At 57.9% G+C, this 14,190-nt stretch overlaps 1 protein-coding gene across 6 annotated transcripts in view; it reads right to left on the minus strand.

Annotated features, from left to right (window-relative positions):
• Window positions 1–14,190, minus strand: part of TRAPPC9 (trafficking protein particle complex subunit 9) — a 258,056-nt gene that overhangs the window by 66,384 nt on the left and 177,482 nt on the right. For all 6 annotated transcript variants that reach the window (XM_054590526.1, XM_054590529.1, XM_054590528.1 and 3 more), the window contains one exon: window positions 5,029–5,139. In XM_054590526.1, the coding sequence (XP_054446501.1) occupies window positions 5,029–5,139 (111 nt within the window). The remainder of the gene's footprint in view (window positions 1–5,028; window positions 5,140–14,190) is intronic.

Below are 14,190 nucleotides of genomic sequence, written 5' to 3' on the forward strand. Positions count from 1 at the left end.
AGTAACTTACAGAAGCCTGAGTGAGAAAGCACACTTGGCAGAGCTCATTTTTGAGGACAGATTCAATTTTTGAAAGACTGAGCCACATCACTGCTTTCATTCATTCGACAATGTGCTGTGTGGGAGGACACTGGGCGGGTCACCCTTTCAGGGGTTGTGGCCAAGTCCCTGACTTCAAGGGCCGCCCGGTGACATCCGAGGGACGTGAGCCGCCAGCGTGGACCTGAGCACGGCATGAGCTCACGCAGGCTGCCGTGGCCTTCGGGCCGTGGTGGCAGCAGGGGGAGGCCATGCCGCCTCAGGGCGGCCAGCACCGACCACCGAGAGCCCGGGCTCTAGAAACTGGGCTCTCCCGGCCTCTCAGGCCGTGAACTGCTGCCTGGCTCCCCAGGGCTCGTTCAGGGGCGCTCACAGAGTGGGCGGAGTCTTCTACTTACCAATCAGCTCCTGCCTGGGTCATCACCTCTAAAACACTAAGCTCTCTTGTCCATTCTCTTCTGCCAACAGGACACAGGCTCTCGTCCTGCTGAGGAGCCCCGGGCCAGACAAACACCTGAAGGCCCAGTCCTGGAACCCCAGGCAGGGCCCGCCACCCCGCTGCTGCAAACAGACACAGTGCAAGGGTCCCTGGGCAGAGAAGCCTGGCTCTGCCCAGCCCCAGGCGCCCGGGCAAGGCTGCGAAGCCTCCCGGGGGCACGCTTTTCACGCCTAGCAAATGGGGCTACGATGCCTGATTCACTGGCTGTTGTGAGGCCATTCCCACAATCTTGGGCACATGCAAGCAGAAGGCCAAACTGTCGGCTTCCCTAGAAAGCTTATGCCTCCACTAAGTTGCTTCAGCACCAGATTTCAGGCCCTGGACGCACGTCACCTCCTACGGGGCCTGTGAAGAACAGGCACCGCCAACGTCAGCAGCTCTGGGCACCTTGCGCACAGCCATGGCCCTAGGACCCGGGGCGGGTAGACGGCTGGCTGTCCACACGATGCGGAAGGGGCAGGGGGCAGGCACAGCCATCTCTGCTCAGCACGCTTGCTCTGGGGTTTGTCTCTGTGACGAGGACCCACATGCGCGGCCCGCCCCCCACCAGTTTCTTCCGCTCGGGGCCTCCGTGGCCTCGTCCTCTAGAGGAAAACTGCCCACACTCTCACATTCTTACAAGCATCGAGTGAACACATCCGTGATGAGCATGTGGGGCTTCACCTCCCACCTCTGCTCCGCACTGCGAAGCGCAGGCCGCAAAGACAGGGTCCAGCTCCTTCCAGGCCCGGGACTGAACAACAGGGGCACAAGGCGGCGTCCGTACGAAGTGCCCCTCAGATCTGAATCCCACGTTCAGGTACGATTCCTCAGGCTTCACATTTTAACTGCATATACAAATCTGTTTCAAGTTCAACTCATTTGCTATATGAACTCTGCCAACCAACAGCAGCCAGCACAGCGCCGCCGGTTCTCACTCGCTCCAGGGCACTGGCGGCCGGCTGGGTCGCCAGGGTGTTTCCTCCCTTCCATTTCAGGGGCCTATCTCTCCCGCCTGAGTTGCTGGCTTCACTGTCCTCGTTGTGACAACTGAGCACGCGGGGCAAAGTCCACAAAAACATAATTTCTGATAGCTACACAACAGTCAATTACACAAATGCACCGCAGTTTACTAATCAGCCCAATTGTCCGACATTCTGGTCGTTCCCAATGCTTCTATAAATAACAAAGGCAGACACATCCCTGCGCTCAGCGCCCGGCGTGCGCGGCGCGGAGACTCGTCAGGAAGAGAGCGTGCACGGCTCTGGCTCGGAAGCTCCCGGGGCTCTTTGTTAAGTGTCATCTAATGGCTCTGCAGTGAGACGCACTCATTTTCATGAAAACCTTCCACTTCATGGTAGGTCGCACATGTGCAGGGAGAGGAGGCCATGTGGCCTGAGGTCCGTCTCTTCAAGCACCTGGGGGCCACGGGGAGCCAGGCCCCCCAGGGAACAAGGGGAAAATGGGAGAAATGCTTGACCTTGGCAAGCGCCTCAAGTCACTTCAGGAGGAGCTGCCTCTCGCAATGTGAGGATAAGCAGAAGCATCTAGAAGCCTCAGACACAAGAAAGTGCCCAGGCTTGGGAGCCACAGAGGCCTGGATGGGAAACTCCATTCCTGGGCCTACTGGCCCTCAAACACCCCCAGAAAGACCCCCCCCAAAACACAGCCGCCCACCTGAAGAGCTCCAGCCAGATGCTGCCAGTCCTTCTGCTCGAAGCCTGGCGGGGCCTTCCGGGCTCTGAGTGACACCTGACGTACTCTCCACGCCCACAGACCGAAGTGACCACCCTGCCATCTCCCTCACCCGCTGCTCTCTGTCCCATCGGAGCACGGCGCACAGAGGGCTCCCCTGCTCTGAGCCCACGGGGACAGAGACCAGCCTCTCGTCACTGCAGCCCAGTGGGCTGAGACCCCAGGGCCATCTCCCTATCTCGGTCACGACTGCAGGGTGCCTTTGCACATAAGGAGCATATGCACAGGGAGGGGGATCAGGGTGTGGATGACTTTGGGGGGCACTATTCTTCCACCACATCTGTTACCCACTAGTGACTACTCTGGGCCCCGGGGAAAGAAAATCAATCAGGCGCGGCCCCTGCTCCTGGGCTCCTGCGCATTTGGGGACAGACACCTGTAGACACACAGTGATGGCAACATGGAGTCTTGACAACAGGGGCAGGTACAAGGCGCTGGTGACACCTAGAAGAAAGGACATGTCTCCGGAAGTCCGGGAAGGCACCTGGCAGAGGGGACGCTCAGAATGGTCGGGGACAATGAGCAGAGAGTCCCCAGACGGACAGAAGAGGGCAACCCGTCCCCTCAGGACAGAGAACAGGCTCACGCGGGGCTCAGCGGGGAGGGGGCGCCCTGCCACGCACCTGCAGCCCCAGCCCTGGGCACCTGCTCCACTGCCGGCCCTGCGATCCTGAGAGCCACCTGTGGCCTCTCCTCGGGGCCTCAGGTCCTCACTCTCTGTTAGGGGTGCCCTGGATGTGGGGGTCGCCGAGACCCCTCCAACTTGAAGATTCCAAAGTCTAGTGGAAAGAAGGTTTTCTTCCCAGACAGTCACAATCATTAGACACATTCAGAAGAACTGCCTCTCTCAAACGGCACTAGGGATAGTTCAGGAAACACTAAGAGATTAAAGAGGAAAACAAACATGACGAGATGCTTTTCCTAAAATTTGCCGCGAGCTGTGAGTGAGCGAGCACACAACAGAGGCTAGGCTTTCCGTTTCCCTCAACCCTGAGCCGGAGCCTTGACCCCTGGGCGCTGGCACGCACGCTGAGAAGACAGTTCCGTGACCATGACTCTGTGACGGCTGCTCAGGAACCTGCCCAGACAGCTCCCGAGCCGTCCCCTGGGACTGAGCAGAGGCAGCACCTTCACACTGCCCCCCGCCACCCCGAAGGCCTCTGGGCTGTGCCAGCCCTGAGTCCGCCCCAGCAGGGGACCCTGTGGACTCCCCCGCCCCTGGGCCAGCGCTGCCCACCTCCCTCCTGCACCTGTTGTCACGACGAGCCAAGTGTCTAGTCCCTCACCTGGGACCCCCACACCAGAGCAGCGCCTCGCACACTCAGGCATTTAGAAAGATGAGGACTCCCGAAAACTAGAAAACTGTACAGAGCAGGGCCTGCCTCACACGAAGGCACCCCGTCCACGGCGCCGGGCGGCCTTCGTCTGGACCCCCGGCCCCGCCCGGGCCCCGGCAGCTCGACCCTGACGCCGCCCTGCAGCGCTGCCCGGCCCGCCCTCCCCTCAGCACACCCGCGCCAGCTGTGGCTCGTTCCGAGCGGCTGCTGCAGCGCAGCAGCCCCGACCGTGCAGAGCTCGCTGGAACCAAACCCGCCCTGCTCTGGCGCCTATCACTGGAGCAGACGGAGGCAAGGGTTCCTCGGGACAAAATGCTCTGCCCAACCACACGCAAAGGAAGCCCCAACGCGAAGGTGGCTGCAGGGGCGCCTGGCGACGGGAGCGGCTGCTGGCTTGGCCTGGCCGGCACTCCTCTGCCTCCCTCTCACACGGGCTCCCACACCCCGGGGGCCGCCAGAAGCACCAGAGCTTCTGAGAGCGCCATCTGCCGGGCCCCTGCGCACGGCGTGAGCCTAAGGGGGCCCCAAGGGCTTGCCTCTCTCGCAGGTCCCTGGGGTGCCGGCCGGGCCCCTGCGAGGGCCACGGCTCTCCCGGGAGGCCGCCCGCCCGCAGAGCAGCTGCCGTTTTCCCTGCAGACGTGAACAGGGAAAACCCAAAAGGCGGAAACCCCTCCAGAACCCTCCCCACCTCCCTCATTAAAAGTGTAATCATAAAAAACGTGGCAAAGATCGTTTCCTGCCCCCGGCGTCCAGGGCCCTGAGACCTGGCCCCGCCTGGCTCTCCCCTCGTTGCCCCCGAGTGGCCAGCTGAGCGCCCAGCAAACCCCACCGCTCCCTCAGACACCCCTCTCCCAAGGCTCCACGGAGCGGGCCTCCAGGCAGGGCAGCGCCCCTCACTCAAGAACATCACAGACGTTTAGAATCCTGTTATCAGAGGGCAGGGCACAGCCTGTGGCAAACGCCCGCAGGTGCCGCCGCAGCTCACTGACACCCCCAACATCCCAGACACCCCGGGCTCTCCACAGCCCAAGTACAAGTCCCCGGGTAGCCTCCGTAGGCTGCTGCAAGGCCCCCAAACCCCGCTGGGCCCCCGAGGGCCCTGACCGGGGCCAGCCTTCCCCCCACACCGCCCCAGGCAGCAGCTGGGTCTGAGCCTCGATCACCTGACGGCCGAGGGCTGCGAGCGCAGGCAGAGCTCCGCTTCCCCGTCGGGGGGGGGGGGGCGCCCGAACCTCAGAGAGACAGCGCTGTCAGGAGTTGGGTTTGAGTCTGCGAAAAGGACTTGGGGATTTCTCAGTGTCCTCTGACCGGCTGGCCCCTGCGGCGCAGGCTCGGGCGAGAGAGGAATAGCCAATGGGCCTGCCTCCACCACGTAAAGCGGCAGCCCCTCGGGGCCCCTGACAGGCATGGGACACTTACCGCTGGCACTCGCCCGCGTGCAGGGTCAGCTCCTCGCTGCTGCGGGCGCTGACTGTCAGCTCGCGCTCCGTGGAGTTGAAGACATCCAGGAGCAGGTGGCACTGCCGGGAGCTGCGGGGAAAGACACGGCAGGTTCAGAGTCTTCCAACAGCCCGAGAGGACAGAGGCTTTGCCTTTTCTCCTCCCCAAAGATTCCCCGGGACCTGAGGGTATCAGAAGTGCGGCTTATCCGAAATGTCAAGAGCCCCTGGACCAAGGGATGACCGAGACTCACTCCAAACAAAGCCGTGAACTCCAACCGGTGGGTGTGGAGAGGCGCCCTGGGCCTGGGGGGCGCACGCTCACAGCCCCACGGCGCCCATGCAAACCCATGACCGGCGGAAGGCACCCCGACTTCTCTGAGCCTCGCAGGTGTGAGGGCTGGCACACCTGGCCCAGGAGTGAGACAGCCAGCGGGAGGGCACTTGGCTGCGGTGCCATTCAACAAGTGCCAGGTCCCTGTCACCACCCCATCCGCCAACGTTCACCAGATTTCACAGGCCCGGGCCAGGCGCGGGGCCCTGGTCCACAGACCCACCGACAAACGGCCACAGCTTGTCTGCGGGAGTTCTCAACTCCTCCCCGCTCCTCGGGGCTGTGGGAGATCCCGGAGGGGGGTCCCTCACCCCCATTCAAAACCTCCTCTCCTTCGCCCCCTCTACTGCAGAGGACAAGGTGCAAAGCTCCCTGCCACAAGGGGAGCTCCGCAGAGCAATGTCCCAGCGAAGATGAACGGACGTCAGGAGACCCTCACCCCCAAACGAGAAGACAAGACCTGGAGAAAAGGCAGCACTCACCTCCCAGCCTCCCCCGTCCCCCTCCTCCCTCCCTAGAGAGAAACCGGGGCGCAAGTCTCACCCACCACTCGAGGCCACGAGGACCAGGGCCACAGGATAGGGAAGGTGCAGGGAATGGCGGGGGCTCGGGGGGCGGGCGCGTCTGGGCGATGACAGCACTGAGCCGCTGTGGCAGCCCTGCCCCCACTCCTGTGCCCCCATCCTGGACTCACTGGCTACACATACAGAACAAAAGCCGAGCGCCCAGGCCTCGCTGGTGCAAGCTGCCCTCGCTCGGCTCCCCTCACGGTCGCCTGCTGCCTGAAGCAGACATGGTGCCCAGGTGCCAAGCATCACCGCTGGCCCGTGACAGGCCACGGACGGGCCAGCGGTGCCCATGGCCGGAGGCGGCACAGGTGGCGGTGACAGAGGCAGCGGCTGCTCCCCATCCTGCGGGAGCGGGGAGAGCAGCTTTTCAAGGGAGGAAGGGCTCGGAACGGGGCGTGCCCTCTGGGGGGTGGCGAGCCAGCATGCCTTCCTCCGAGCAGGCTCCTGCCAGGGCACCTGCGTGCCCATGCGGGTCCCTGACGTGTGGCTGGCTGTGAAAGGAAGGGGGGCCTAGCACCCACGGGAGGTGACTCTATCCTAGCGGCCCCGGCAGCTGCCCTCCCTCAGCCTGTGCCCGGGAGGGAAAGCGAGGCCGTGCGACGCCGAAAACGCTGGGGATGGCTGAGGCTCGGGGCTCGGGGCTCGGGGCTCAGTGGCCTCTCCTTTTCACAGGAGACGGAAACAGAGATTCCAAACCCAAACCTCGTCCCCTGCTCTTGCCAGAGAAGGGAGCTGTGGTGGGCGGGGGCAGGAACGCATCTGTGGGTGTGCATGCACACGCACACGCACACGCACACAGACATCGCCACAAGGCCATGGGGCATCTGGGAAACACCAACATCTCACAATGCGCGCGTGTAACCTAATCTTGGGGGAGGAAGGTAAAGCAGCAGCTTTATAGCTTTTGCCACGCACACTGCTTGCTGGTGGCCAACACCTGTCTCTAGAAGAGCAGGCTCACGCCGGTGGCTTCCAAGTCTTGTGGGCTGGGTGCCTCCCCAGGGCTGCAGCACTTGGGAAACGTTCATTAGCTCTGACAGCTGCCTGCGAGAGGCCTCTTCACTCAGCTCGCGGAAAAATGAGCTTTCAAGAATGATCTATTCTGCCTCTGTCATGACTTCATGAAATCTTTAATCACAGCTGAATCTTTCATCAGGAGAGGGAGTTCGAGAAACATTCACCAGAGGAGGAAACGGAAGTGGCTCTTCGGAGCAGGGAAGGAAAGGTTCGCTGGCTGGCGTCTCCACGACCAGCTGCACAGGAAGGGCCCCGGCCCCTCGGCGTCCTGCCTTTCTGGTGCACGGCTGTGGGCCGCCTGGATCCGGGGTCTGCACGCAGGAGATGCTGGTGGGCCTTTGCCTCCCGTTAGTCATAAATGGGTTTCCTTCCCCGAACCGCAGCAGCACTACCCAGGGTCCCCCTCTGCACCCTTGACGTCACGCGGACAATTTTCTTGTTTTATGCCCTAGTGAGCGCAGAGTGGACGTTCATTCCGGCTGCTCTCTTTGGGCTCTTCTGAAGCCCAGGGAAGCCCAGGGAAGCTTCCGGGATGATCTAGATCAGAGAAGGTCCTTGAAGGGCACAGCCACCTGCCAGGTTTGGGGGACCGGAGGGATCACGGCCCAGTGGCAGGGAAGGATCTGGAGAAAAGTGGGGGGAGGGGATCAGACTGCCTGGAAGGAGACACGGCGCAGAGCGGCGCATGCGGAACGCCCTCGAGGTGGCTGTGGCACCGCCTCCTCCTCCGAGAGCTGGGAATCGTACGGATCCATCTCCGACACCCAATGCCTACAGAGCACCTGCTGCGGGCGCCGGGGACGGGCAAGCGAGCAAGAGAAGCAGGTCTCTGCTTTCACGGAAGTCACACTCTCACGAGCGCAGAGGGCTGGGAGGAGGGGAACATTATTTAAATTTGGTCATGTTGTGTAAAATGAGGCAAACTAGGCTCAAAAGGTTGCTGAACAGGGGGTTAAGACCCACAGAGAAAATCAGTAACATTCATGCATGGCAACTAAAAAGTTAGAAAATGAATTTTTTAAGAAAACATACTTATAGTAGGAACACACCTAGAAATAAGTCTAACAAAATGTATGCAGGGTATTTATGGAGAAAATTCTGAAGTTTCATGGAATAACATCAAAGAAGATGAATAAACGTGTATATATATCATGTTCAAGGATAGGAAAACAATATTTTTTAAAGAAGTCACTTCTTCCCAATTTTATACAAATTCAGTGTAACTCAGTGTTTTGATTTTTGTCAAACTTGACCCGCTGACTCTAAATTTCTATATAAGAGCAAAGGACCAAGAGCAAAACAATGGAAGGGATGTGGTCAAGCCGATGCCCAGGCTTGTCCCAAGGCGGCAAGGAGGATGGCAGGGGAGCCGGGCAAGGGAGTGGGGCAGAGACGGCAACCACGTCCATGAGAGAAAGCACAGCCCGGAAGCCGAGCCAGGACACGTGACTTGTGCGGGCAAGACGTTTGGCCACTGTGGCAGGGCAGGTCATTAAGGGGAGTGCACAGATATCGCCGGCACAAACAGCTACGCAGGCAGACGGAAGGTGACACCCCTACCTCACACCCTGCACAAAGCAAATTCCAAACAGACTGAACAGCTAACTAAATGTAAAAAACAGACAGACAAAACAGCGCTAACTGAAGTCCTGTGGAAGAACGGAAGGGGAACGGCGCGCAGTCTCGAGAGCGAGGACGGCGTCTCGCTGGGAGAGGAGGGCTGTTCGTGGGGCAGCGGAGCGGGGCGGGGCAGCGCCGTCGCCACGGGTGGGGGAGCACGAGCAGAGCACTGGCGGGGGGGCCCCGCTGCTGCGTGTCACCCACGGGCCACAAGGGCTCCACCCCGGTGAAGAAGGGAATGCTTGTGCCGTGGCATTACTGGGGGCTCCAACAGGGAGGTGAAAGGGCTGTGCAAAACCACAGGCAGGCCGTGGTGGCATAAACGCGAGGGCGGCGGTCCTCGTTTGCCTTGTTGCCGTCAGTGGAGCAGGAAAAGGCAAAGTGCGTCACGGTGCCAGCAAAGCAACCCCTCCGACCGCCCCACACTGACTCGGCCACGGTGAGTCCGAGACGCTCCCACGCCAAGGGCTGAACCCGCACCCACGAGGCCAGGGAGCACGCGGCCCTTCCTCCCGCTGCAGGGCTCCCAGGACCCAAACGGTGACACTCAGTCACACCTCCAAGTGCAGACGTGAGCGAACGCAAAGCCAAAGCAGGCGGACACGGCTGTGTGCGCCTGTGGCCAGATCCATGCGGCCTTTTAAAATGTCTAGTTTCTCAATCTGTCTTCGTTCCACAGAAAACACAGCGGCCGCTTCAGGCTGGAGAGCTTTTCCTGGGCGTCTTCAGGAAGCCTGGGAGCTTAATTAGTCCTGTCCAAGGTGAAAAGAAAAACAACGGAGGAGCCGCACGCATTTCTGGTGACGCAGCTTGTCGCCACCACCGCCGCACCGAGTTCGGAGCCCTCAAACGTCCTCCAAGACTCCACATGCCTGAGCACCCCCGGAACCGTGGCTGCGCAAAGCGTGACGTGAGGAGCGCCGCGACGGCCCACGGGCTCCAGCGCCGTGTGCACAGGCCCCTGCAGAGGCGCGCGCCATCGGCGAGGCCACGGAAGGAGGGCGAGGCCCGCCGGGCCCTGGGACACGCGCTCCGGTGGCTGACACCCCACAGAGCCACAGGGGCAGCTGCCACAGGGCTGGCATGGGCCGATGGGACGGGCGCACCCCTCTGTCCCTGGGACTTGGTTCACCACTGCTGCGTGCACGCATGCACACACGAGACATGCGACAACCACCTTTCTTCAGCCTCACGTCAGTCCCTGTATTAGACACCTTGCACACACGGCTGTGACCCTTACCACGACCCTGCAAGGTCAATGTTACCTGCACCTCGAGGTGACGGAGAGACAATGCTTCGAGAAACACGAATGACAGAACAAGTAGGCAGGAGAGTCAAAACCGGAGATCAAATACATATATGTGTGATTCTGAATCCAGTGCTGGTAAAAACGCTAAACTCTTGTTAAGTGTGAAACCGCCTCAACACGGGAATAGAACACCTTGAAGAAGGTGGGCCGGGATGAAGCCCAGCACTGCGACCGCAGCTCCGCACAGCGAGCTGAGCGGCCCGGGCTCAGAGGGAAATGGGATTCTTCTAAATGGCCGGGATAAGCGCTGTGATGTGTCAAGTGGTGTGATTTCTATTAATAATGGAATAACTATTATACCCTACACCCTGCTCAGAGGAGTGTATCTTCCACAGAGCCCACAGGCGCCATGTCTAAGATTGGATCATTTGTTGTAACAGGCTGGGAAAAAATCGCTCCTCAGGAGAGAGGGAGGCTCGGCCCTCAGACAGGGCAGCGTGGCCCCATCCATTTCAATCTCGTCCCTAACGACATTACCAGGCAGCTCTGTGTAAAAAGTGAATCTCAAAGGTAATTGATCTCCTAAATAAAAGTCAGCCGAGACACGTGTACAGCCCCGAGGGAGACGGGTGAAGAAACACTGAGACACACCTGCCATCTGTTCAGCGCTTGGGCGTGACGAGAACACTCCCCCCGTTGTCTCACTTGATTCCCTTCTCACCCACGGGCCCTAGAGGTCCCAGCAGAGGGGACGTGGGGCGGGGGCTGGGGGGGGGGAAACCGCCTCCAAAGACGCAGCCCTTGGCCGGAGGGCCTGGGGCCGAAGGCATGGATTCTTGCGCCAAGAAGGCACAGTTCACGCCCCCTCTCCACCTGCATGGGTGACATGCAGCAGAGGGCAAGCTCGCTGCCACGTCCAGACAGCGATGCCGATGTCGGCGGGCTCTCGAGAGTCTCAATGGGACCCTGAGCGCAAGGCGCCTATGACACTAGAACGGAGGCGGCCCCGAATAAATGGTGTTTCTTGCTGCGTGTCACCAGTAAGAAATTACCAATGATCAATGCATCTGATAAGGGGTTAATATCCAAAATTTATAAAGAATTTACAGAACTCCACACCAAAAAAAAAAAACCAACCAACCCCGTTAAAAAGTGGGCAAAGGACCTGAATAGATACTTCTCTGAAGTGGACACACAGATGGCCAATAGACATGAAAAGATGCTCAACGTCACTAATTATCAGAGAAATGCAAATTAAAACCACAACGAGATTTCACCTCACACCTGTCAGAGGGGCTGTTACCAGTAAATCAACAAGCAAGTGCAGGCGAGGATGCGGAGAAGGAGGGCCCTCGTGCACGGCTGGTGGGAAGGCAGCTGGTGCAGCCGCTGTGGAAACGGAGAGGAGATACATAAAAAAATTAAAAATACATCTGCCTTATAACCCAACTATTCTACTTCTGGGAATACATACAAAGGAACCCAAAACACTAATTCGAAAGAACATAAGCACCCCTATGTTCACTGCAGCATTATTTACAATCGTCAAGATGTGGAAGCAGCCCAAGGGCCCCTCAGTAGATGAGTGGATAAAACGAGGGCACCTTTCCACAATGCACTACTACTCGGCTGAAAAAAAAGAACAAAATTGTACCCTTTGCGACAGCATGGACAGACCTGGAGAACATTACGCTAAGTGAAATAAACCAGTCAGAGAAAGACAAACACCATATGATCTCACTCATATGTGGACTCTAATGAACAAACTGAACTAACAAGAAAAATGAGGACAGATTCATAGATGGCGAGCAGGTGACAGATAGTTGGGGGGTGGGGGGGAAGGGACTGAGGAAAAAGGACTCACGTAGACAATAGGGTGGTGATGGGGGGGCCTGTAGGGGGGCTAAGTGGTCATGGAAAAATACAATTAAAAAATTTTTTCCAACAAATTACCAAAGAGAAAACTGCACGAATCACCAATACTAAGGAGAGGAGAAGATACACAAAGTCTCCGAGGAACCGATGACTTCTCATCCGTCGAGCGCGTGCAGGTGCTCATGGGCCGCTTGCGGACCTTCCTTTGTGAAATATCTGCTCGAGGCTTCTGCCCACTTTTCACATCTGTCTCTCTAGTATTGAATTTTAGGGCTTCCTTACAGATACTGGGCACCAGGCCTTGGCTGCAGAAATGTATGGCAAACAGTATGTCCCGGTGCGCAGCTTGCCTTTTGATGAGCTGTAGTTTTTGAATTCGACAAGACCCATCCTGTCGGCTTTCTGTGTCATGGTCAGTAGTTTCTGCCCCCACCAAGCTATGCGGGCACTCTGCTTCTTTTTCCTTAGGTTTACAGTTGGAGTTTTTCTTAGTTAGGTCTAGAATCCATCTCATGTGAATTTTTGTATCTGATGTGCTGTATGGGTCAAAGTTTTTCCCCCCACACAAATATATCTAGTTCCTCCAGCATCGTTTGTTCAAAAGACTTCATTCCACATGAAATTGTTTCCATACCTTTTAAAAAAAAAATCAATTGATCACATATGAGTGAGTCTTATTTTGGGGACTGTTACGGTCCATTGGTCTCTCTACCTTTACAACACTAGCATCCTCTCGGTTGCTTTACCTTGTCTGAAAATCACATGGCCTAAGTCCTCCAACTTTGTTCTTTCTTGTCACGTTATTTGCCTATTTCATTGGCAATAGTCTGTTCCATTTTGAAATAATTTTTTTAAAAAGTTTGTCAATTTCCATCCACTCAAAATAAAAATCCTTCTGGGATTTTGATTGAGAGAAGTTTTCCATTTTTACTGATTTTCTGCTTTTTCTATCAAATACAAGAGACAGACGTGGAAATCTCCAACCACGATTTCCCCCTTCGCTCCCCCGGCAGAGGCCCACTTGGCTCCAAGGCTGCGCTTCAGGTGCATTTGCGCTGAGGGCCGCTGGACGTTCTGGGTGGCTTGACCCTCCTGTCATTGGCGAGTTTCCTCTCCATCCTCCTGCTCCTGGAAGTTAACCTGTGTGGTACCAATATACCCACCCGGCTTTCTGATGATCCATGTTTGTATGGTATGTGTGTTTTCCCTATCGTGTGGCTTTTAAACTGTGCATGCATCACGTTTCTTGAAGAAAACATATAGTTGGATGCTACTTCCTCATACGGCTTGACAATTTCCACTTCTAAACGTGCCGCGCAGCCCGCTGGTGCGTAAGAGACTTCCTGGCACAGCGGGTCCAGGCCACCACGCTGCTGCGTGTCTCCTATGCGACCCTGTGTTCTGGGCTCCTCCAGCCTCCTCTCTGGCCAACAATTCCCCCTGCCTGAATTAAGTGTTTTTTAGTGTTCCATTTTATTTCTTCTGGCTTATCACCCACACCTTAGGTGTGGCTCGAGGGTTTACAAGGTGCACCTTTAACTTACCACCTTCTATCCACAAATGATACAACATTTTGCATTAAAGCTTCCAACTCCCCTTCCTTTTCTCTTCCATTTCTTCCTGCTGCATTTTGTTACTTATTTTACTTCTGCATAGGATATACAACACAAAATTAAGCGTATCGTTTCTTTTTTAAACAGTAACAGCCTATGAGAGAAACTCAGGAGTGAGGGAAGGAACGCCCGAGGCCCGTCCACGGACTTGTGGGTGCAGGCCCCCGTCGCCCCTCCAGGTGGATCCACACTCCCACTTGGCGGCACTTCCACACGCGGACTGTGCTCGGGCTGCTGAGACGCACAGGCGGCGCGCCGCTGGCCGCTCCCAGCCCCGGAGGCTTCGTGCGGCCGTGGGGCCCGGGGAGCGCTGTGAACGGGTTTTGGCTGGCCAGGGCCTCCCTCGAGGTGCCAGGAGGCACAGGGCAGCCCACAGAAGGGCCGGCCCACTCTCCCTAGTCCCATTCAGGAAGATTCTGCAAACACAGCAACACAGATTGCCAATGGTCAATAGACATTTCCCAAAAGGCTGGGTGAAGGGGCGGTAGCTGAAGGAAAAGAACCGAGTCGCTGTGTGCGAAGGCACGCTGTCCCGGCTTAGCCTAGGGATGCTGAGAGGCCCCCTCTCTCACGGGAGCGGCAGAGGAACGGGACACGCAGGGCTGAACAGGAAGGGCCTGGCAGGTGCGCGGCTTTACCTCCTCCACACTGGGGAGGCTCTGGCCAGACGAGGCAGGATGAGGCGGGAGGCAGCGGGTGAGCAGGCAACTACTTCTGGAAGCTGTGGGTGCACAGGGCCCTCAGGAGCCGTGTCAGAGGGCCCGGGATCGATGGGCTTCGCGGGAACAGAAGGGGAGAATTAGAGGGAATCTAATCTCAGCCCCAAGAGCAGGAAGAAAGTGAGCAGGGCCAGGACAACAGGTTG

Source organism: Pteronotus mesoamericanus, unplaced genomic scaffold (genome assembly GCF_021234165.1).
Source record: "Pteronotus mesoamericanus isolate MK-2021 breed Mesoamerican mustached bat unplaced genomic scaffold, CSHL_Meso_final scaffold_174, whole genome shotgun sequence".
In the NCBI taxonomy this organism is placed as follows: Eukaryota; Metazoa; Chordata; class Mammalia; order Chiroptera; family Mormoopidae; genus Pteronotus; species Pteronotus mesoamericanus.